General features: G+C 44.1%; 3 protein-coding genes across 7 annotated transcripts in view; 1 reads left to right on the top strand and 2 right to left on the bottom strand.

Annotated features, from left to right (window-relative positions):
• The window catches only part of LOC143366817 (uncharacterized), a 200,748-nt gene extending 189,711 nt beyond the window's left edge, over positions 1-11,037 (bottom strand). For 2 of the 3 annotated variants that reach the window (XM_076808216.1, XM_076808214.1), the window contains exons 1-2: positions 9,879-11,037; positions 8,932-9,065 (exon numbers count right to left, since the gene is read on the bottom strand). The gene's annotated coding sequence lies outside the window, so the exon portion shown is untranslated. The remainder of the gene's footprint in view (positions 1-8,931; positions 9,066-9,878) is intronic. The other variant, XM_076808215.1, reaches the window with a different exon arrangement.
• A 1,453-nt stretch (positions 11,038-12,490) lies between these two features.
• LOC143366823 (nischarin) lies at positions 12,491-17,176 on the top strand. The gene is made up of 3 exons (XM_076808225.1): positions 12,491-13,007; positions 13,420-13,732; positions 13,806-17,176. The coding sequence occupies exons 1-3, from the start codon at positions 12,880-12,882 to the stop codon at positions 14,769-14,771; spliced, it is 1,407 nt and encodes a 468-aa protein (XP_076664340.1). The 5' UTR covers positions 12,491-12,879; the 3' UTR covers positions 14,772-17,176.
• The window catches only part of LOC143366825 (alpha-crystallin B chain), a 31,620-nt gene continuing 23,333 nt past the window's right edge, over positions 15,934-24,220 (bottom strand). For all 3 annotated transcript variants that reach the window (XM_076808227.1, XM_076808228.1, XM_076808229.1), the window contains one exon: positions 15,934-17,497. In XM_076808227.1, coding sequence (XP_076664342.1) covers positions 17,303-17,497 — 195 coding nt within the window. In that variant the 3' untranslated portion in view covers positions 15,934-17,302. The remainder of the gene's footprint in view (positions 17,498-24,220) is intronic.

Here is a 24,220-nt window from a genome sequence, read left to right on the forward strand (position 1 = left end):
ATCATTTTTTTTTTTTAACTTTTATTCGTTATTCGAAGTTTGTGTTTAAATAAAAATTTTACCCACCTCTGATTTGAATTAAGAAACGGGAGCGCTGACTAGTGGCGAATTTCTTTTGTGCCAAGTGCAATAACAGCGGGTCGAATTAAAATAGAAAAGTGTTTCTATCGGTGCAAGGTGCGGTAGCTCTCCTCGGAAGCTTTTATCGATCACGAACTCGGTCGTTTCAAGAGAGAAAATAAGAACGATGGAAAGGCGAGAGAGAAGTGAAAAAGGGATAGGGCGCCGCGAGTAAAGGAACCTGCAAACATACGATGCCATTGGCTTTTGTTGGAATGGTGCTCGGCAATGGAAATTTGTCGATCTCGAATTCATTGTTCCGACTATTTTTTAAAATTTAAAGCACGCTGGCAGCGTCTAAAATGGCGCTCGCTCCAATTCTGGGTGGGGAAAACTGGGCATAACAGGCTTGTGCTATTATTTAGACGCAGGGAAATTTACTTTTTCGAGAATTTAAGGTGGTATTCTGGTTAAACTAAAGTCTAACGACAACAATTGTACAGATGCTCTATAAACAGATACCAAAAATTGTGTAAAAGAGCGCGTTTTAAACTGGAATACCCCCTTAAAAGGAACTTCACCCATCTGCGATAAGCTTGGAAACGAGTGCATTTGTAAAAGTGATCGTATCAGCAACAATTACAAAACGAGGCCTCCCATAGTTGGCAGCGTGTGGAAGAGCCAAGCGAACGCTTTACCTTTCGAAACTTGTCCACCTGAATTCTGACACTGTTCGCCAAGTGATCGCGTAATTCTTTCAACGAAAGTTTCAGCTAAACAGTGTCAAGGGGCAGTGAAACGATCAGGAAGCATTTTCTCCAATTCAGAAACATCAATCGCTACCGCCTCCTTTTTCGCTTTTGAGAGGGTTGCGTTGTATAAGATCCACACCTCCATTCCAATTTCCCAGCTGTATTTGCCCGTGGAAAAGTGTACTGCTTGTCGGAGCTGAAATTCAATCTTACTTAAACCAATACGGCTTATGCGACTATGCGGTTTAACTCCCACCTTCATAGCCTGATCTTGGAACCGTTTCAATCCCAGACCCTTTGAACCCTAGAGAACCCGTACTCCTCGGCCAGTAACTCGTGAAAAATCACATACCATCATCGACGACAAATGATACCGCAAGCTGCGTGAAAAATGCACTTACAAGGGAAGTTTTTTTTTCTAGTATTTTTTTTAACCTTTCTTTCCAAATTCTAGTAACGACAGTTGACAACGCGTGTAACACTATTAAAATTTTGTTTGAAACATTTTTTTCTGTCTCCTGTACTTTAGGAGTTACAGGGGAAAAAGTGGGGAGTGCCTATTTAACTTTGAGGTTAGTTTTCACACCCTTAAGGGGACCTTCCGGTCTAGAGCCCAAAAAATAGGTGATATTTAGGAATTAATTAAAGGAAAACTACTATATATAATTTAATGAGACTTTTTGCATTGTATTAAGGATGTCTTAAGTTATAGAAATATATTTTTTGTTTTATAATTAATCATTGCAGACGGCACTGGGGAGTCGTTAAAGTCAAGGCGTCAAAAAATTCATCCAAATCGGTGGGACCTGTATCTCCAAAAGTTATTATCCGATTCGACTGAAACTTTTTTTTATTTTGAAGAATATACTTCTGGCTAGGGGGAAACCAGAAAAAATACAAAAATGACATTTTTAAGAAAATAACGACGCTTGAAGTTTAAAATCACTTTTTCCTTATGTTTTTCGTTCTTTCAACCCCTTTAAAAATTACAAATTTTCAATTTTTGTATTTTTTTCTGGTATCCCCCTTAGCCAGAAGTATATTCTTCAAAATAAAAAAATTTCAGTCGAATCGGATAATAACCTTTGGAAATACAGATCCCACGGATTTTGAGAACACTGTTTCGAGAAAAACGTGTTTAAAGTTTTACGTGAGTGGCGAGTGGCCGGGTGTTACCCATGCATTTGCCGCTACTCAAATGCCTATAACTTCTTGAATTTTACGAATTTCAACAAATCCTTTTAAACACGCATTCCTAAAAGATTGAACATTCGAAAAATGAAATAAACAAAAACCGACATTTACACCGGAACCTCCCCTTAAAGGGCGATCGGGCACGAATGAAACATACCGTTGGTATTGTCTTGAGTCACTCTATAAACCCACGAAGTTGCGTTGCAATCGGTGAGCAAGGGTTCGCGGTGTTCCCTTGTTGGTAGCAAAGGTATCGCTGAAAGAGTCGATAGAAATGGGTGTAGAAGCGATCGGTTTAGATCGTTCAATGCAGGGAGCCCGGATCGACAGAAATTTCATGCTAATCTAATCGTTAACCGCTATCACTATCAATTTGCCTCGAATGTTGGACAAGACACCGCGAGTAAAGTGGAATAAGTGCATAAAAACCAGCCGGTCGTTGGCTTCCATTGCGTTTCCTGTTCGCGGCGCCCCTATCGTTGTTATCGGGGTCGCATGCCTGCTCGTGCTTCGCAAACGCTCTTATCTCCGTATTGCTCTAGCGGGGACCATGTCGCCTAACGTAACGAACTCTATTCGCCTGTCCGAATGGACGAAGGAGAAACGGCCGAGCCGTGCCGCGCGCGGGGCAACAAGAACGCCACTGCGGCCGAAGAGGTATGCGCGCGAGCGTAAGTAGAATGAATGTATGTACTGGCGGAGAAAGCGAATGGAACGAACAAACGAGAGTAATGGACGTTCCGCTGGGAACACGGCCACTTGGAAAGAAATTCCACGGCGACCGTAACGCAAAATGAAAGCGCGCACGTACTTTTGTTTTCGCCGCGATAACCGAGCGTTCCTCGAGCCCCAGCATCGGCAACGATTTTGCGCGTCTCGTTACCATCGAGTGATCGGGGCCGTCGCGAAACCCGGCCCCAGTCTCGTCGCAATTTCTGCAAATTGGAAATCCTCCGTCGGACCAGATTCGAACGAGCAATGAACTGAAACGCGACGCAATGCGTGCAACCTCGTGAAAACAAAATGACGCGAGAGGTCCAGCTTTCAAGCGAATATTTGTTTCGACTGAGTTGGAAAGAGTAGCGCTGCGCAGCGTCCATCGGATTCATTGCACATCAATTTTAGCCGCTCAGGGAATCGATCACCAACCCCCTGTCTGGCCTAGAGACCCACTTAACCCTGAACTCCCAACTCTTCCAGAACGAACTTAGAGCTTCCGCTACTCTGGACGTTGTTACGAGCCGAGGCTGAGGGCAATGAGAGTGGCGGCTGCGAGGCCGAGGATTGAATTTGTTTGTTGGAGTTTCTTAGTAGCGGACGAACCAGGGTCTGGTATCCCCGGGAGCCGCTATAAGGAGGTTGGATGTCGTGGACGAACCGGGGTCTGGTATCCCCGGGAGCCACTAGGAAGGTAAAGTTTCACGGACGAACCGGGGTCTGGTATCCCCGGGAGCCGCTAGGAAGGTGGATATCGTGGACGAACCGGGGTCTGGTATCCCCGGGAGCCGCTATAAGGAGGTTGGATGTCGTGGACGAACCGGGGTCTGGTATTCCCGGGAGCCACTAGGAAGGTAAAGTTTCACGGACGAACCGGGGTCTGGTATTCCCGGGAGCCACTAGAAAGGTGGATATCGTGGACGAACCGGGGTCTAGTATCCCCGGGAGCCGCTATAAGGAGGTTGGATGTCGTGGACGAACCGGGGTCTGGTATCCCCGGGAGCCACTAGGAAGGTAAAGTTTCACGGACGAACCGGGGTCTGGTATTCCCGGGAGCCACTAGGAAGGTGGATATCGTGGACGAACCGGGGTCTGGTATCCCCGGGAGCCGCTATAAGGAGGTTGGATGTCGTGGACGAACCGGGGTCTGGTATCCCCGGGAGCCACTAGGAAGGTAAAGTTTCACGGACGAACCGGGGTCTGGTATCCCCGGGAGCCACTAGGAAGGTAAAGTTTCACGGACGAACCGGGGTCTGGTATTCCCGGGAGCCACTAGGAAGGTGGATATCGTGGACGAACCGGGGTCTGGTATCCCCGGGAGCCGCTATAAGGAGGTTGGATGTCGTGGACGAACCGGGGTCTGGTATCCCCGGGAGCCACTAGGAAGGTAAAGTTTCACGGACGAACCGGGGTCTGGTATCCCCGGGAGCCGCTAGGAAGGTGGATATCGTGGACGAACCGGGGTCTGGTATCCCCGGGAGCCACTAGGAAGGTGGATATCGTGGACGAACCGAGGTCTGGTATCCCCGGGAGCCACTAGGAATGTTAGTTTAGCCTCGTAACTTTATAATGTGATACCCCTTGAGCGGTAAAGGGGTATCTCTGTGGGTTGGTCTCACAGAGGAAATTCGGATGATGATTGAAAAGAACACTGAATTTATAATAACTAATTATATTTTGTAAGTTCAGTCTTTACAAATGTTTCTGTATTCGTTTTATCGCGGTACCTAGGTCCACCTCTCGGTTTTCACGCACTGAGAAATGCGGGGGTCTTAAAAATAAGAGTTAACAGTCACAACACCTATCAGCAACTCTACGTACTGTATGGTAAAAGTTGGTACAATGCTCGAAGGAGAAATACTACCTGATCTAGCGAGCCCTCTTTCGTCTACGCTGCCGTCTTTAGTTAGAATGTCCTATCTAACATTTTGAAAGAACCGAGAAAACTGAAGTTTTATCAGTTACTTTGTACCGTCCTTATTTTCCTTCAATCAAATTAAAACATGTTGTCATTATTTCGTAACAGCCTAATATAATTTTTTACCAACTGATTAATTGTTTTAGATAGGATATTATAACTATTTGGAAAGAAGTTAGGTTAAATACATTGTACTATTTATAAATCTTTACGAAGCACGTAGAGTTTTCTAACTTTAATTAAAAGCTAAAAGGCGTGTGGAACTTCAAGTATTTCAACATATCTCAAAAAATGAAAAAATGCTAGATAGTACGGTTTAACTAAGGAGGGCAGTACGCGTGTTAGACTTGAAATGAGCCCGCGAGTATTGATTGGTGGCCCTTTTTATATCACGAAATTCGGCTAAAAAGTAGTGGGGATATGAATACCTTCGTTGAATATTAGGTTTTCCGGGAAAACTCGGTTGCATCCCACCACTGCAGGAAACTGTGACCCCGCCGGGTCACGTGCATCCCTGACACCCGAAAGGGTTTAAAAGTTCAAAGATAGGGCTGCGTACGTAACAACGTATTAACCGCAGGACCACGATGCCAAAGAAAGTCGCGTGAAATTAGCAACGCTGTTGAGAGGTAGCCAGAGCTCTCTCATACTCGATCTCTGACCTTTCTCCCCGCGTTCTACCTGGCGAGACAGCACGGGATCCGCAGGAAAGAGCGGATGCGCGGCCGTACAAGTGCACGCGGATGAGTTCGGAAAGCGTGTAAACGGGCACGCTGACGCTAGCAGCCAGAGAAAGAGAGGAAAGCTACAGGATCGCGACGTCAAAGTAAAGAGGGACAGCGGGCGAGCTGACTGGCCGCGAGCGAGGGAGACGCGCCGGTTGAATTCAGCCGCTTGCTCGCGGCCCATCAGCTATTGTCGAGGCGCACCCCTATCGCGGAAGAAACCATCCCATCTCTCTCTCATCTCGATTCGACTCTCGCTCTTGCTCTTCCCGCTGCTTAGGCACACACAAAGCTACAAAGCGGACTCGTGGGAACTGCTCAACTTTTTCGAGAGGGAAAGCGCGTTTGCTGGAACAAGAAATTTATTTTGGTAAGTGGGTCGAGCGTTTCAGACACCTTTCTTCGTTTTCCTCGCCTCTACGAACGATCCCCTGCCGTGTTTTAAATTATTATTGTAAGAGAAAAAGCGATCCTGAGGCAATGGGACGCGTACTGGTCAGCCGCGTCACCGACTCCTCCAACGTCGAATCTCCGGTATTAATCGTTTCCGAACTCTGGGGTAAAACTATACAATACGCCCCACTTTTAAAGAAGCATCTACAAAACCAATATTTTTTAATAATTCTTTAAACTTTTTGCGTAAACGCGTTAAGTGTTCGTTACTCTTTACAACTACGCAGGCTTTGCAAGTGCGTGTTTTCTCTATTCTTTAATATTTAATCTGGCCATTTTTAAAGTAACACTGATCGTTACTTATCACTTTTAAGTGTCTCGAGAACCCGGCGGGAGGCGCACCCCATATTGTAACACAGGTTGTCGCTACCGGGTCAAAAATTCCCAAAATTGAATTACAAAAAAAACACGGTTTCAGAATTTTATTTCAGCTTTGTAATTTTTATGTTAAATTACAGTGTTTTAAGAATCAAACAAAATCCATGAAATATCTTAAAATCTTTATTAAAATTCTTTAAAAATCAATAAACATTTTAATTTTGTAAAGTTAAATCTGTGCTACTACCGACCCGGGGTCAGGGACGATTGTAACACTTTCTCCGCTTCCCATTTTTTATTAATAACCGGAATATTACTTGACGTACAGCGAAACTGTTGTGGCTGAAATAATGTCAGATAAGTAAGTAACATTTTCGTAAAAAAAACTACTCTTGTAACTGTAATAGTTTTTGCGTAAGCGTATTCCAAAGTGAAAGTGTTACAACCGCCCCCGGTCTACCCTATAGTTTTACCCTACAAACAGAGAAACTAACGGGACGCCACCTGCGTGCCAATTGCACCACAGGCATTCGCTGAGGAAGATATGTAGCCGAATCTGAAGGGACCCAGTGTTTCTACAGGGTAGCGAGAGAGTAAGTAGTAGTTTCGCACACACACTTAAATTCTCTGGCACTAGTAATGCACCCCGATCACGCACATAACGCAACATCGTTCTCAAAGAGGCAACGTCCAACGTTAGCCTCGCTCCTTTTGCCCTGGAGCTGATCGCATTATCGCGTTCCGGGGGAAATTCCTCGAGCAGCTCGCCTCTAATTTGAATCGCAACGCGGCCCGGCGCAATGCACGCCGCGAGAAAAATCATCGCCGTCGTCTTGTCGGAGTGCATTACGAGGGCAGCGTGGCCACGCGAAACGAGATTACGTGGCGTGGTATCGATATGGACACGGGGAGGCCGATAAGGACACGCGGGGCGAGCAGAAGGCTGAAAGCGACTCGCGCGATCGCCTACAACTAGCCGTGGATTTTCTGCGAAAGCTCCAGGCATCCGCTTCGAAGCAATTAATCGAGCCAGTTTAGCGACTGAACGCTGCCCTTCGTGATTTAAACGGGGGAAATCGGTACTGCAGTCTCTGCTGTGGACGTTTCAAGTAGTTAATACCTACTTCTGAATTTTGAAAGACCTGTCAGTGTAAAATTTCTCACCCGGAATTGCTACAGAATTAATACATGCATGAGTTGTGTAAAGAGCTATTCAATTTCTTTCAATGATATGTAGGGTAAGACCGGGTCGAATCGGATCACAGGGCGAGTCGGATCAAAATAAGAATTTAGTCCATACTTCTTACATCGCGATAGAAATGAGCATTGGAAGATCGTTCGTAGTACCTCGTCCCTCTCACCCGCACCTACCGCAAAAGCCCGTTAATTGTTTTAAGTCATTGTTTAGAGCTGGCATAGGTTTTGCTAACCTACGTAATCTGCAATTTCGTATTTAAGATAAAAAGTAAGCTTGAAAATTCCAATGTGTTCGTTGTTATTAGTTTGCACGGTGTCCAAGTTTAGTATTTCATGTATTTTAGACTATAATATGTTTATGTAATCTACACCCTTTGAAATACTTACATATGGAGCTAATCGGATCACGTTATTTGGGGTGAATCGGATCACTCTTTATTTTCATTTCAGTACTTTTACGATTATAAATATGATAATTGTTTATATGCAGATGGTTACGTGGGGGTAAGGAGAACGCGTCCAAGTGTCCGTAGAATAAATTGGGGGGAGGCAGGATGGATCCCCGTTAGGGGAAAAAAATAGTTTAAAAAAATAGTTTGTAAAAAAATTAACAATAATTTTTTATTAATATTTCTGAAACTAATAAATACCCGAAGCTACAATTTTAGATTTAGGGTCCACACCCCCTCCCCGCCCCTCCCCTGAAACCTCGTGTCGATCGGCTACTGGGGCCATTCGGAAGTATATCCTTCGATTTGTTTAAATTGATTCTACAGATTTTGTTATGAAAATTTCGGGGCGAATCGGGTAACCCATAAACTTCTGAAAAAAAATGAAATTTTCGTAACAAAATCTGTAGAATTTAGATATTTCTCACTTTTTGGTTTTTTATTTGCGGAAGAAACATTTTTAAGTTTCATTTTATTTTCTATTATTAATCTTAAAGCCAGAGGTGTACTGGTCACGAATATATAATAAAAAATTAGTTGTTTTAATGTTTGACTAGTATTTTTTTACTGTCAAACACAAAGTGATCCGATTCGCACCGGTCTACCCTGCAGCAAAAACTGGGAAAGAAGGTGACTGGTTATCAGACACTCGGCCGACGCGGAGCGTTGTAAGGTTCGAAAATAAAAAGCTTTTTACGAAAGGAACACTAAGAAAGTTGGAGTATCACCTACTAACATTCGGTGAAAGGTACGCAGGAAAGTTGAGACTTAATTTTTTATGGTCTCGGGGAGGTTCGCTGCAGTAACGATGGATACCGTAAAGCGAGAAGTCTCGAAGAACTGCTTGCAGATTTTTAGTATTTCAGGTAGTCCCTTTTTAAGAGAAAGCGTGCTCGAGTTATTGCTAAAGTTAGGGGTATTGCACCGCGACCGTTGGTTGCCGATACGAGTCACGTGAATAGTAAGAAGGAATGAGAATAGAGGCGGCGACGATACGGAGACACCGGAGCCTTTCTTCGACCACGAATTCGTCGGTGGTCGGCGAAACTGGTCCCCGGCGGTTCGTACAAAAGCGATAAATCGGCCATTCTTCGGTAAGAACGCGAGAAGCAACGCAACATTCCAAGGAGACGAGAGCGGACACTCACCTCTGCTCGCGGTCTCAGGCTTCTGCTTGGACGAACGGCCTCGCGGCAGCCAGCATCCTCCATTCTCCTCCTCTTCCTCTTCTTCGTTATCCGCTCGCCACTTTCTGCGTGCACGCGTAATCGGACACTCTGCCCTACGACAAAACGCCACGGGATTAGCATCGCGAACGTGGCTACTTCGCTTTCAGCAGTTCTTTTAATTACGCTGCCATTGGTGGAACGAAAGGTAATAAGATATAAGCCCACGAAGTTCGGGGATATTTTCATTTAGTTTAGTGTACCGATCGACGGTCATCTAGGGGAATTTTGGATCTAGAAATCTAGATCGTGAAACTTAACGGCAGAAACGCGCGTGTCGAAGATATTTTTATTTCTCTGGTTAATCGAGGGGCAAACGATCGTTTTCTCGGCACGGTCGTGTGCTAACGACACGACGAGGAATTCGAGAGTCCGCCCACCAATGAAATGCCTACCTGCCCGAGCGGTTCTCTCGAGGTTATGAGTCACGAGGCCGTCGCACGCTTTGCTAAATATCTCGACATTTTGCCACGCGTTCCTCTCCCCTTCGTCCGAACGCGTTCAACGAGCTACACGTTCTCCACGCTTCGCCCCATCGAAACACCGAAGAATGGAAGGTGATTAGCAGTTACTCTTTTCTCCTTCATAATCGACACGTTCCAACGTGCATACAGAAAGAGAAATAGAGAAATGGAGGGCTCGAAGAAATTGTTGATAAAAGTACCTTCCGAGAAGACTAATCTTCCTTAACCCTTTTCGTGATAATTGCAGATTCTTAACTCTATTCACTGAACGATTACACGAACGGTCAGCGCGTGCGTTTCACTAATTGCCCGGGCGCTCGTAAACTCCCGCGGCGCGGAATAGGTTAATCGTGGAAAGAAGCGGTTAGAAACTTCGCAGTTGATTACATTGTCTGCGCAGCTTACCATGGCTCGGGGTCTCCTTTACGTAGGACGAAACGCAGGATAATGGAGGTCCACGAACGATATGCGCTACTCCTCGAGCGTATACTTTATTCCACTGCACATTTCACGCACGTAAATAACCAACTCCTTTGGCAGGACGCGAGAAACTCACAGATTCCGCGACCCGCGTTCCACTTTAACTCGCGGTGTCAACTCACGAAGTTCGACCGAGAAATCGAGCATTGTGTTTGACAGATAGAGGACATCGATCGATTTCCAAGTGATCGATTCGCTTGCGCGTGAGCCGGGCGCCATTCGGGAGAAATAATTTCAGACGAAAATACTTCGAAAATATTTCGTTTCAATTAACCAAATACGTAAACACCTCTCGCAGTCTCCTACAGCTGACGGTTATTCTCCGTGAACGAAGTACGACTCTTTAGAATCTAAAACCTCCAGCGTAACATCGCGAAGCAACGCTATCTCGCAATCCAGGCGTTTCTAAAAGCTTCGCCGACAATGCCCTCTAAACGGTAACCAACATCGCGTAGCAAGAGGGACGCTATTCGAAGACAAGGAAACCGTTCCCCCAAGGTGACCTAGACACTAGAGGTTTACAAAACAAATCTAAAAGTCCCCTCGAAAACGCGCACACCTTCCAGCACTCCGAGCGAACCGAGCCTACTGTTTCTCTCGCGCTCACCGAGTGGTGTCATTTTCAAAGAAACCTTACGTTCACCGATCACGATCTAGGTAGAGAGTCCGCCAGGCCGAAATTTTGCGCGAGATGCGCGCGCCACCACAGTAATCGAACTTCGAAATGTACCGATTACAAGTCCGTTGACGAGGACGTAACTTCTCGATAATCTCACTCGCGGCGCTCACAAATTATCCTGCACGGTGTACATGGCCACCGAGTCGGTACACACCGCACAGCGCGAGATGAAATCGCGGAGGCTGGACGGAGGAGGAAATGCTGCTTTCCACGGGAAAAAGGGTCCCGATTTTGATGGCGAGGAGCGAGGTCCGCCGCGATTTCGCCTGATGAATTCTATCCACTGATCTGTTCTCGGAGCGGAGCCACGATGAACCGCGCACGGCCGTCGTGAAAGCGACACGACACTGGATGAGAACGGGCAACAGGTTCGTCGGGTTGCCCTGTGGAACGTGACGAAGGTACGAACAGGAGGGAGGGGGGCATAGATACTGGCCAGGTAAGCCAGTGCCGCCATTGCTCCTGACGCAGCATCCACCGATTTGCAGTGGCGTAAACGCGCCGACATCCTACCGAGAACCCGGGGAACCAAGCCTCCCTGCCATCTCGATTCGCTTTACGCAATTTATGCCCATTCGCTTACCCTCTGTATTTTCTTCTTCCCAGAAGCGGTGTTCCTTTCCAGCTCCAACTGTAATTATAGCCCGTAACGCTACTTTCTACCAAGTATCGAGGCTTCGTGGAAGCTTGCTATTCGTGATAAAGGTACGCTGGGATAATAAATGCAAATGCTATGCGACGAGCTTGAACTTGTCTCGCAAATCAAATTTAGGCAAACAAATCTGTACTGCCATTGTCCTTAATGGAGTGTCTACCGATTTGCAGTGGCGTAGTCATCGGACGGACATTTAAATCAGTGGTTCACAAATTCTTCCGCAACGGTTCCGTGCCCTTTTTTACGATTATATGCGACGGCTGACAGAGCAAAACATCCGATAGCCGATTCAGCAGAATGCGAAAAGGCTAGCAAGCCGTCAAAGCACGGCTTATCGCGTTGACATGAAACATACGAGACACATGGTTCCACGGTGGCGTCGGTGACGCAATCTGGCAGGAATTTTGATGAGTAACATCTTTTTGCGTGCCACTGATATACTCGGCAAGAAGAACGTGCAAAATGGATTTAACAGAGAAGCACTGACACGGCTATCTCGGAGTCAATTAATTTCTTGCGCATACCTGGCAAAAGGAATTTAAATTCCTCGTTACTGTAATTCGGTTTACGTACTTGAAACGTATGAAATCGAAGTTATGCCGGCGAAATTTTGATTACGCCACTGCAGCAACAGGTTGTCGCCAATGAGAACCGCCGTGAATGGGCGCGTTCGTCCATTTGATAGCTACACGACCTGCCACTACGAGAACAAACGGGGATCTCTTAAATCTACGAGTCTATATGAATTCAATTATGAATTAATAATAACTCACCCCAGATAAGCATACGCGAAACCTGAGTGTACGAACCAGTGGAACAGGCCCGAGCAAATCACGCGAACATAAACCCTTGATTTCCTAATTTAATATCAAATAGATGAAGATCAATCATGGTAATGAATCAGAGAACAAGCTTGCAGGCCACATTACTTAATCCCTTAACGGCTTTAACCAACAGCTAACAGAACTTCACTTTCCATCTCTCAATAGACCGAATTCTTCCGAAACAGCAATTTGTAAGAGCAGCGTACAGGACCATCTCTGCCCTTTAGACATTCTTATGATCTTCGTCACACTGAAATGATAAAAATCGCCGAGAAGACTGTACGGAACCGGATTGGAAATCATTTGAACTGAATGTGTAAAGTTTTGGAGGAGTCGCGAGACACGAAAGCTGACTGCAGCAAATTTCAAAAGGCAGGTATTACGGTAGAAACCGGTGGATTTAAAAATGTGAGAACCCCTGGGAGGAAATAGCAGGGCTGGTATCTCAGGGTCAGTGTTTAATTCGATCGCAAGGTGGAGGCACGGTGTGCATTTCAAAGTACGAGTACCACTTGTCAAAGATGAATGTTTGCACCGCGAATCCGTGCTGCGTAACGAGAGAAGGACCAGTGAAAAAAGCGGCGCGGTAGAATCGACAGAGTACGATGCACCGAACGGATAACAGCCATCCCTCCCTCTGATGCAAAGCAGTCGATATTGACAGCACTATCTCGCCACTATTCAGGATAACCTCTCGGCCCGATCGGCCACAGTGACAGCTCTTGCCACGTCCCAAGTCAACGACTATCAAAACGGGCTTCGAAAAGAATGGCGTGTCTTCTGTTAAACCAGGAAAACGTCCACATCAAAATACCATCGGCGGACACCGCGGACGGTGTGACTTATTATTGCATCGAGGTTAGGATAGCCTCGATCAAGTGGACCGTGAAGCACAGGTGAGCCTTTACGCTTACGGCTCGCTTATTCCTCGCTATCACGCTGGTCGCGCCTTCCGTTTGCCGTTTCAACGTTCTCTAGGTACACAATATCAACGCTACGCCGTTTTCTCTTTGTCACCGAGATAATGGCCCACTGACATCTGTCTAATGTATCCGTGTTAGTGTAATCTCTCGTAGCTCGATGTATTTACTGGATAAACTGTTCAAGGTCTCGTTACTGGATAAATAGCGACCTACTTGCTGTGAACATTCTAATGCCATGACAATTTAAGATTTGCTAATTTGTAGACCGCCCGTAAGATATTAAAGTCTAACACGTTCTCATATGAATTCCTTTGTTTTCGATTGTTGCCTGTCATGCCTGATAAGCATACGCGCAAGCGTTATCATATTCTTTGATCTGTTACAGGTACAATGAATTCGCAGAGCTTCACGATAAGCTCGTCTCCGAGCACTGCGTGGAGAAAGATATATTGCCACCAAAGAAGCTTATTGGCAATAAGTGCGAAGCTTTCGTGGAGAAACGCAGGGCCAGCTTGGAGATCTACCTGAACGCTGTCTACAACTATTTGAAGAAAGCAATGCCCAGAGAGTTGGCTGTATTTCTGGACTTGCATGTGTACGATATATTTTTCCTACTGCAGAGTATGGCTTTAGAATTCTTCACAGATGGCGATAGTTTGCTGCAGAAGTCCAAAAGCTATAAATTTAATCCGGTGCAGGTAAATATAAAGCTTCGAGACTGTTCCATGCGTCTGCCTTTAAGGACAGTATTATTTATGCATTCTCTTTTAGTTATACGCGATCAGCGAAAGATTGAAGCAGCCTTGTCCGTCGTTGGAAGTAGTTGACAAGAAGTACGACTTCAGTCACGTTTTGGACTTCAACTCCCACCTAACTGATCTGATAATCGAAGGGAGTTCCGAGCCCTACAGGACCAGCAACATTTACTCGTCAACGCTGTCGATCGAATTGTCCACCTTCAAGAACATAGAGGATCTAACGATCGATCAGTATCCAGTGGACAAGATCTATCACATGGGTAATCTTCGAGACAGCGTGAAACGTTTAACAGTGAACAACACGAAGCTCAGGAACATCGTGGAGCTGGCGATGTGCGAGGAGGTGCACAAGATCATCCAGAACGCGAACGATTCCCACGTCTGGTTCAAGGTGACCCACTTGGACCTGAGCGACAATCGAATAGAGACCATAGACGAAGCGATCAAACTGTTGCCTCACATAGAATGTCTGACGCTGAACAACAATCTGCTCTCGGAGATTTCGAACATCACCCTGCTACCGAGATTGTCCCAGTTATACCTGGCGTCCAACAACTTCACAACTCTGCCGGGCGATCTGCACACGAAACTCGGTTACATCGTGTACATCGACCTGTCGCAGAACAAGCTCACGTCGTTATCCAGCTTCTCGAAGCTGTACTCGCTGGAGGGGCTGGACGTGAGCTGCAACCGTATCGAGAAGATCGAGGAGGTGAAGAACATTGGACACCTCCCCTGTCTGGAGAATCTGAGATTAACCGGTAACCCCGTGTCGACCATCGTTGACTACAGAGTGAAGGTGTTGGAACCGTTTGGAAAGAGAGCGGCAGACATCTGTCTGGACAACGAGAAACCTAATCAAAAGGAGCTGGACACCGTGTCCGTTCATCAAGCGCTTCGCATCGCGAGAGAGGGCAAATCGCCGACGTTCACAGCGTCGGACGCCCCTTTGTTCTCCGCGGAAATTCCCACTGTATAGAGACGCGGCAAGGTATAGTTTCGTTCGAGACAATAGATTCGACTTTCCGTGTAAAAAAAAACGCTTTGATATGAATTTTTACGGCCGACTTCGCTCGGGGTGAGAAGCTTTCTCAATATTCTGTTTCAGAGTGGATAAAATGTCTGTATAAACTATAAATTGACCTTGACGTGATATTACGTGCGGAATGCGTATAGATACGTGGGACGGTTCTTTTGTATCGTGGAATTGAATTGCTATTTCAGTCAGCGAATATTGGCTCGAATCTCGCCTGTAACAGCCCTTTTTATATTTGTATTTATTGTCGAGCGATCGAGTCGGTGCTTTTTAACACCGTTTCGCGAAATGATATTTAGTCAGTATAAATATATACCAAAACAGTAAACGAATAATTTAAGCCCTAGATTTGTCCATTGTATTTATGTAGTTGGATCCAAATATTAGAACAATTAGTATCGGCCGGAACAGTTGTGAAAATGAACTAAAAAAATGAAATTTGTAAGATTATTTTCTGTACATAATTGCTTTCAAATTATATATATATATAACGTGTTACCATTTATATATTTTTTATACGAACTCGAAGTAGTTGTAAATTAGAGTAATTGAATGGGTTGAAGAGATTTATTGATGATTTCGTGGAACGCGAGGATATTAGTCGTGTAGATCAATAGAGCAGCGGTTCCCATTTGTTGTTTAGCTCTCAATTAATGAGTTTACAGTCTTTCGTTCGAGAGATGATGGATTTGATATTACGGAGAGCAAAGCACTGCTTCGGAGGACACTAATTGCTTTAAACTAAAATTATTTATACCGTGCATTTAGAAAATGTCTAGTTTAATATGTGTATCTTCGTATGTTTTTCAACGACGCTCTGGAAACTTCGATTCAATGCTCGAGTGCTAATATTAACGTATCTATTGTTCGTTTTATGAAATCTGAATCGGCGTTACTAGATGTAACCGCGATTGGTGTAACGATTTTATAATGGTTTAACACGAACTATCTATACATGTATATAAGATGATATTATAGAATATTTTGTTAATAAAGCTCTACAAATGAATAAACTGTGATAATCTATGGAAAACGAATTTTTGTTAATTTCGAATGCGTGATTCTACGCGGGGACCGGGGGAGTACACCACACACGCACGAGGAGGACAGTTTAAAGTTTATCTTTATTTAAACTTCCACAATGGTTCGCATTACCTTTTTTAAACATTATACGTATCTCGACAATAGTAAAATATTCATAAATAATAATAGTAATAATAATAATAATCATTACAATGCTTACGTACTCCAAGCATTCTCGTGTTATAGTCTTTTTAACGTAGTACACCTAAAACTAACACGTACATAAGTTATCGTTTACAAGAAGATCGCGTTATAATTTCTTTTTCGTTTTGCCGATAAACCCCGCGGTGCACAAGTACGCGATGCGTTATTCTCCCTTCGTGCTGCCCACGAAGCAACATCTAGCAAAGTACACTGTCAAAGGCAATGCGCGTTCCTGGAAAAGTTTTCCGTTTACTTCTAAAGAGGAAGTATATCAAAGCTGGTCGAAAAGCTGGTCGTACCAAAACGAACAATAATTTATCAAATATCCATGTCAGTTTCCTCTACGATATAGGCGACAGCCCCGGCGTGGCCGTTAAACCTTAACGTTACTATCATCAGTTTATGTATTTCTGGTCGACGATAGAGGTTCGTGAAAACACTTGTATACGAAAGAAGTATCAAAGCGACAAAGCTGATCGAAAATAAGGGAACACTGCATATCAAACACCTATACGTTAATTTTTATACAAAATTAGGCGACTCGTTACGCTGACATCCTGCAGCCTCCGAACGAATGATACTCTCTCCCCGATATTTGATTATCCTCTGTTATGGTTCAGCGACGCCGAACGAAGTCAATTAATCTCTTTGATCGTGAAAATCAGTGATCCGCGATTTTTGATCGTTCAATAATCCTCTCACTCCGCGTAGACGCCATCCCGGTCTACTCTGGTGCAAGTAAGAATTTCGCAAAAATAGAATTTCGCCAAGGTTCTCCGTCAACCAAACGTCGGTTGTCTCTTTCCAAAAAGACGCAACCCCGATTCAGCATCTTGTACTTTGCGGAGGCTCGAGTAAATTGGTCGAAGAACTCTCAAGTTCCCACTGGAGAACTTCCCCTTCGTTCAGTATCCGTTGCGAACTTCCTTTCCGCGCTATTCCTTCGTATTACATCTTTGCTTCTCCAGGAACAGAACAGGAGGATCGAAAGGGAAGAATTTATGTCTGTCGAATCAGCAGGAGAGGGAAGTACGTTACTCGAAAGTGAGCCGGAGGCGAGGGTTGGAGAAAGGGAAGTTCGCAACGAAAGGATTAAGAAGAAAGTGAAAAAAAAAGAAGAAGTTTAAATGGACTTACAGGAAAGAGGGCAGGAAGGAGCGGTCTGACGGACACGACGCTAATGATGGAATTATTCAAGGGAGATTTCGGGGTTCGTTCTCGCGTGTTCGCCCGGTGGATTGTGGTTTTTACTGGTGCGCGATGGGGATGAGCTTCTCGCCTGACCCGATCGCCGGAAGTGGAGCCTCCACGGTCAGGACACCGTCCTTGCTCAGCGAGGACTTGATACTCTCGGGGTTGGTTCCCTTCGGCAGCAGGAACTCGCGGTTGTACTCCCTGTACACCGATTTGCTCTCCGTCTTCTCCTCGTGTTTCGCGTGAACCTGCGCAGAGGAACACACAAGGGATTAGCGCTACTATAAACACAGCTGTGATATTTTGAAAAAATTGATTTTTTTTCATTTCTCGGAAATATACACATTTGACATGCCTATAACTTCGGGAATTTTACTAATTTCAACAAATCCTTTTAAACAAGTATTCCTAAAAGGTTGAACATTCGAGAAAAAAAGTCGACTTTTATTTAGACCGGAACCTCCCCTTAAATGCGTTTTTCTCAAAACGTACTTTTTTCACCTAGCGTAGATAAAATCTGAAAAACTACTTGGCCGATTGCTCTGAAATTTTTGCAGGATAGTCCACGTACTACTTAGTAGCTCTCGTCGGAAGCAAAATTATATCTTTACGTTGAGCTTATCATACTTTTTATTTATTGAAGAATAATGAAATTTCGGGCTTTTCGATTCAAGCACTCGCCATTCTGTCAATTTTCAATATAAATTGTTTCTCTCGCTCCCGACGATAACAACAAAACATACTGATTAAAAAGCTCTTATTTTTTTTTGTTTATCCCGCCCGGAGAGCTCCAATCATCTACGCCAGCGAGGCATGATTCTTAAACATAGGTACGTTTATAACAGGCGAAATAAACACAACAGACAATTAATTTAAAACTGAATAAAAAATATTTGTGTACGGAAAAGTAACTAAATAAACTACAGAAAGAATCATAACCATTGACGTACGTATCGCTTAAAAAAAAATTCACGAAAATGACCTCTTAAATATTCCCAGACTTTTCAGGGAACGTTCGAGACGTTAGGCAGTAAACTCCTTTTAATTGCATCACGATCTTCAGCTCGCCCTGCACGCTCGAAAGCGTCTTAGCCAGGGGGCTAATATTAGACCCGTCGATAATCAGCTATCCAGGGAAATTCACCAATTTTCGCGTACTTGCACGTCGTTACAAGGCCGCGAAATCAGGTCGCCGATTCGATTAAGTGTCCGTATTAATAAATCAGCTGGGACAGGCCCATTTCTGCGATCACGCGAGCCGATGGTGGCGAAAGTCGATCGACTGGCCGCGGTCAAGGCACGCGATAACCAACAACTCAGGGGTGGTTCCCGCGCGATGCTTTACTCCGTCAAACACCGAGCTATGCTTTATCCGTCCGTTGTACCGAGGGGTTGGCGAGTCAGGGACACTTGCAGTGGCAGATAACTCGGAGCGAAATATTGGCAATGCTCGAGTAACAACACGATCTATCTCCGCGATGAACTGTTGAACCGTGTCACTGACGGTGCGACTTAAAATAAATTACAGTAACTACCAGATTCGCGAGAATTCGATTATAATGTAAATGAAACGTGGAACTATCGGCGGTAAAAAGCGATGAAATATCCTGCCCCACGATTTTATTTAAAGTGACATATCACCGCCGTAATTGTAGTACAAGAGAAGAATTAGTAAATATTTTTTAGTTTTTAGTGCATTTTTTATGAAATTAAATAAAATCATTTAGCTTCAAATTTGTTTCTTAATACACAACTCTTCTCAGACCATTTGAATTTTCAATCTACGAAGGCCAGCCTCCTCTACCTCCCTGCACACTAGTTTCCCTTGGCGAATTTTCAAATTTCACGTGTTTCCATAAAAGCCGGAATAGCGAACTCTTTCCGAACTCGCATTTACCCAAGATTCTCCGCTGAATTATTCAGAAAGCGCTGGTGTATATAGCGTGTTGCTTTCATACACTCGCGGTGAAGAAGGGTGAGTGCGACAGGGAGGGAGCGAGAGGAGCGCGTGTGTCTCGCACAGTGACGCAAACATTCTGGGAAAGTAGGTTACGAGGAGGGGGGGGGGGGGCGGCGATAATGTCTGAGCACGACACTGTTTTACGAGGCTCGTTGGGCGAACTGATATCAGTCTGGGCGATATTGCGGGGGGAGGACGAAGCATGGCGAAAGTAACAAGGGTGAAATGATAACACGAAGGAGATGGCGACGTAGAGGCGCCGCAGGATCGACCTTGTCCATTCCGTCGCTGCTCCTGCGCTGAATCGATATCGGAAAATTGCGTCACTCCGCGGTACGTAAGTACCTTACTTCCTTCTTTCTACTCTCGCCCCGGTGCCGCCTTCAGCGCGGAAGCTTGATTGCTTTTTATCCCAATGGGGAGAGACGGCGGTACCGCTTCTATCGAGCTTGATATCAGCGGACGCGAACTGGCACGACTACGGATTAAGTTGGACGACCCAGCGCGAAGGATTAGTTCTGTTGTGGACAAACGGGTCGATGCGGCGATCAAACTGCACGCGAAATAAAAATGCATTCGTCGCGGTGGACGTTTCTGGGACGCGATGCGGTTAATTGTTTGTATACTATGAATTGCGAATAATTCATTAATTAATCTAAGTAGGTTTACCGATCAATATCATTCTTGATGAAATTTTCGTTGAATTTTGGGCATTTACCTATTAATTCAAATTATTTCGGGAATCTTATTATCGTTACATTATTGGCCAAATGTTAATTCTGCTTTTGAAAGAATTATTTACATTATGAAAGACGTAAATTTAGGTTCGTTGATTCGATTCATTCATATACGTAAATGCTGCGTCTTTATATTTTATCAGTATATATCTACATGCTGGACGAGGAATTTATTATTATTCTTTTAAATCCACACCTGTATGAATTACAGGTGTAATCATCATTTTAATATTAATAGCAACAGCATTTGTAGGGTGCGTTTTACTATGACAAATATCTTTTTGAGGTGCAACTGTAATTACAAATTTATTATCAGCCATGTCTTACATTGGACTAATAACAGTTGGTTTTCAATTGGAAATGTTACTTTAAATCGATGTTATTCATTCCACTTTACTTTACTTTTAATTAATTTAATCTTAGTAATTATTCATTTATTCTTTTCACATTTGAAAGGATCAAATAGTCCTCTAGGTATAAATTGAAATAAATATAAAACTCCTTTCCACTTATATTTTACAATTAAAGATATTTCAGTCTTATTATTATTCTTTGGATTACCGTGCACCTTGCTCGGTTTGCCGATTAGCGTCCAATATCCTTCGAGTAGGCTCGATATCGATCACCTTCGTCAGTCAATCTCCCAGAGCTCGTATATGAAATGAAATTAGCGATGCCACCTGTTACGATACTTCGACACTGATATTGCCAAATGTTCGTATTCGCGGCGGCCTCACAGCGGCTGCCAACGTTTCACCATCGCTTTGGCTGTGGACCCAGCCGATGATCCTCTAACACGGAGACGCTACTCGATACTAAGTAGTATAAATCTCCGAATAATTTCCATCGATCTCCGATATTAAGTGTAGGTATACTCTCGCGTAATCCCTGAAAAAATTTAGTATTTTCTTTAAAGGAAACAGTAACACAGGGTAAAAAGCCTTTTTGATATTGATTTATACACATTTTAAGGCGAAACAAAATTATATTATATTTTGTGTACCTCTGACAGTGATAAAAAAGCAAAATATGTATAAATGAATATCAAAAAGACTTTTTACCCCAGGTGTTACAGTTTTCTTTAAAAAAAATCCTAAAGTTTTGAAGGAATTACACGAGAATGCACCCTTAACCCTGAAACGATGGGTAGGGTGGGTCCACTTTCACCCTCAGTATGAATTCGTTCATACAAGTTCCAGAATACATTTCCGGTACCACACGTTGACCTCATCATAGAGAATTCTTATTTTCTTGTAAGAAAAATGCCAATATGTACCTAATAAGTAAGAGAAGTATCGGGTCCCCGTGGCCCCAGCGTCTACCAGGCGAAGTTGCAAAGTGGGCAACCACTGAATTCTACGAAGTTCCAAAGCAAGAGCGAGTTAAACGTTCGCCAAAAGCCGGAGAGGCTCCAGAGGACTGTTCGGTGAAATTAACGATAATTACGGGTGATTTGCGTATTATCGAGCCATCGTTCACTTCTCAGCGTAGGTGCCTAGCGTTTCAGAGTTCCTGGATGGTTGGGGCTCGCGTGATCCGTCCTCGACTTCGTTGCTAGTCGTACACGTTGCCTTGTGGGACACTTTTCAGATACCATCAACGAACAGGGGGGTTGCTGCCACCATTGAAACGCGTGTTCCTCGAGCTAGGCCGTTCTATTCGGTAGAAATAAGCCGATATAACGTATAAAAGCTAAAGAACCCACGATAAACGTACCAATCAGCAGAGACGACAGGTATCGACCGTGTTTCTGCTCAGACTTTGCGTGCACGTATCCAACAATCATTTTTCTCCTGTGTAAGAAAGCGGGATCGTGCGGTACCAGAGGTCGTAGGCTTGGTTACAGAATGCTTCCGGGTTAGAAAATGGCTTGGAAGTGGTACCACCTGGGATACCTCATTTCCGAGCTTTATTCTTTAGCTTGTACATGTTTAGCAGAGATTGGTAGCTTGATACACTAAGAAATTGGAAGACCTCTATATTCTTAGTCTCATTATTATTATTATTAAACGGGTGGTCATCGTTTGGTTACATAAAATAAAGTTCACGAAGGAGGAGCAAAGTTATAAGCTATGATAGTTATGATAGAGTTATAAGGTACGGACAGTGTCACGGGACGCGTCAATAAATTGAGAACCCTGCAGCAAGAGCGGTTTTCAAGTATGACGTGTAATATCCGTAAACAAAAGTCTACATCGTTTGGTGCACGTTCGATGCAAATCCGATAATATATGAGCGATTTATCGTAAATTTTGAGCCTGGTTTGTGCAACATTCTTGTTTTGGGCAGCTCCAGATTTGAGAAATTCTTCGAAAATAAAAATTAAAACTTATCGACTCAATAACTACTACTTATTGCGTGGGAATATATATTTTTCAAGTGCTTAGTGTTCCCTTTTTAATGTTAAATCAGAGCAAGAATTTTATAAACAGTTTTTTTTCCCTAATTTATTGGAAGTTGATAAAGATGCAGCTGCACCCCTCTTGCCGCAAGATCCTCAGACTGTCTTTTGAAGGAGACGATAGAGTTGCGCAAGTACTGAACCTTAATGCTCGATTCCTCAAAATAAGTGAAATCAATTTCCTTCCTTTTTATTTCTAAGAATCTCCGAAACTCAGAGTACTAGTCGCAAGTCTTCTTCGCCAGAAGCCTCGGAGAGCCTAATTCCTCCACTTGACACAGAATTCCTCCTCGGCGCTGTTCCTACCACTGATCTATTTAATATCTTTAAGATCTCGCGTAAAGCTTATCAGCCGGGGATTAAAAATACAGTTTTCTGTAATCCGTAACAGAGATCGTAGATTCCTGAGCAGAGAAGCTTCTCGCTCGCGTCGATTCGCGAAATCGGACGGCACCCAGAGGCTGGCTTACGCGACGGGATGCATTATAAATAGATGTTGCATCAGGCGGCCGGCTAGCATCGAGTATCCCATTCGATGCCATGCAAATATCGCGGCGCGGCAGGTAGTTTCTTACGGGATTTCGTATACATGAATCTCATTAGCGGGCCGAGTTACGTCGCGACGGTGCAGGGCCGCTCGTTAGCCGCTGTCATCGACGTATTTAGAAAACCGTAAGGATCCAGCGGCTTATCTCGAGTACCGAATAACTATCCGCCTAAGCGTCCTCGTTCATTCTCGCGATCACGGAAGTCTGTCTCGATCAGAAGCGCGGTGATTTCTTCCTGGTCGCGTCGGCGCGTATCCGATGGTATTAATTACTTCAAACCGGGGGGATGTTATTCGTGAAATACGTAATTTATTGTTAGCGGTGTAGAACAGTTGTGGAATTTATCTTTAAATATATAAATAAATATATGTTACCTACTACATTTATACTCTAAGAAAATTATATTAATAATAATAAATATTAAAATTATAAAAATTAAAATTTAATTTTTAAACCTCGAATTAAATCTTAAATATAGGTTCACATCAAAGCAACTGTAATCATTAATTTTCAATTAAATTTAATTTAAAATCATTTAATTTTTGAACCTCCAATTAAATTTTAAATATAATTCATAGCAAAACAATTATAATCTTTAATATCCAATTAAATTTAATGTAAAATCATTATTTTGTTCATCAATCTCCTCGAAAGGTGGAGAACGCTATTCATCCCCCTTAGCTTCCAGGGTGTTCGATTACTCAGCTCGCAACGAGTTTAGAGACCCCGTCTGACAGAACTTAATTCTGAAGAATGCAGGTGCAGGGTGTACGGACATAATCGGCCGCGCCCAAGGAATCGGGATACGCGTGCAGGCGAGGGTGGGCGAGGTCGAGCGCGCTAATTGCGTTACGCAAACGACGCTAATGAGCTGCGTTTCGCTTCTACTGCGGTGTCGAAGGTGCTCTCGTTCTTGGACCAGTTCGACCGATCTGTCCGCGCGTTCGCCGCTTGCCAGCCAACCGAATAACCTGGCCTTAACCTTGCGACGAGTCGCGGAACGACCGAGTCGAACGCACGCTCCGACCCCTTACGCAACCCCGACGATCGAGTTTCATTGATCGGACGCATCGACCCATCGGCTGCGCAAGGTGTTTCGTTACTCGTGAGTAGTCGAACTGCTGTCGACAAAGCTCGCGCGCGAATACAAGGGAGGAGTCGAAATGGAAAAGCAAAAATTTTCTGTATCGCAAACTGGGGGAACAGTTGCATGTTTAGAAACATTTTGTTACATAATATAAAAGTGGGGCATCTTTATACATTTGCTTCGAGTAAATATCCTATTATAACATTACAAATTTTTTATCCTCTTCCTTATTTAACAC

The sequence above is a fragment of the Andrena cerasifolii genome, chromosome 3 (assembly GCF_050908995.1).
Source record: "Andrena cerasifolii isolate SP2316 chromosome 3, iyAndCera1_principal, whole genome shotgun sequence".
NCBI classification, from domain to species: domain Eukaryota; kingdom Metazoa; phylum Arthropoda; class Insecta; order Hymenoptera; family Andrenidae; genus Andrena; species Andrena cerasifolii.

Excerpts from the sequence above, each read along its gene's own strand:
- LOC143366823 (XM_076808225.1), top strand. The coding sequence starts at position 12,880 with ATGGCGTGTCTTCTGTTAAACCAGGAAAACGTCCACATCAAAATACCA. Across the intron at positions 13,008-13,419 it reads AAGTGGACCGTGAAGCACAG|GTACAATGAATTCGCAGAGC; the intron begins GTGAGCCTTTAC and ends GATCTGTTACAG. Across the intron at positions 13,733-13,805 it reads ATAAATTTAATCCGGTGCAG|TTATACGCGATCAGCGAAAG; the intron begins GTAAATATAAAG and ends ATTCTCTTTTAG.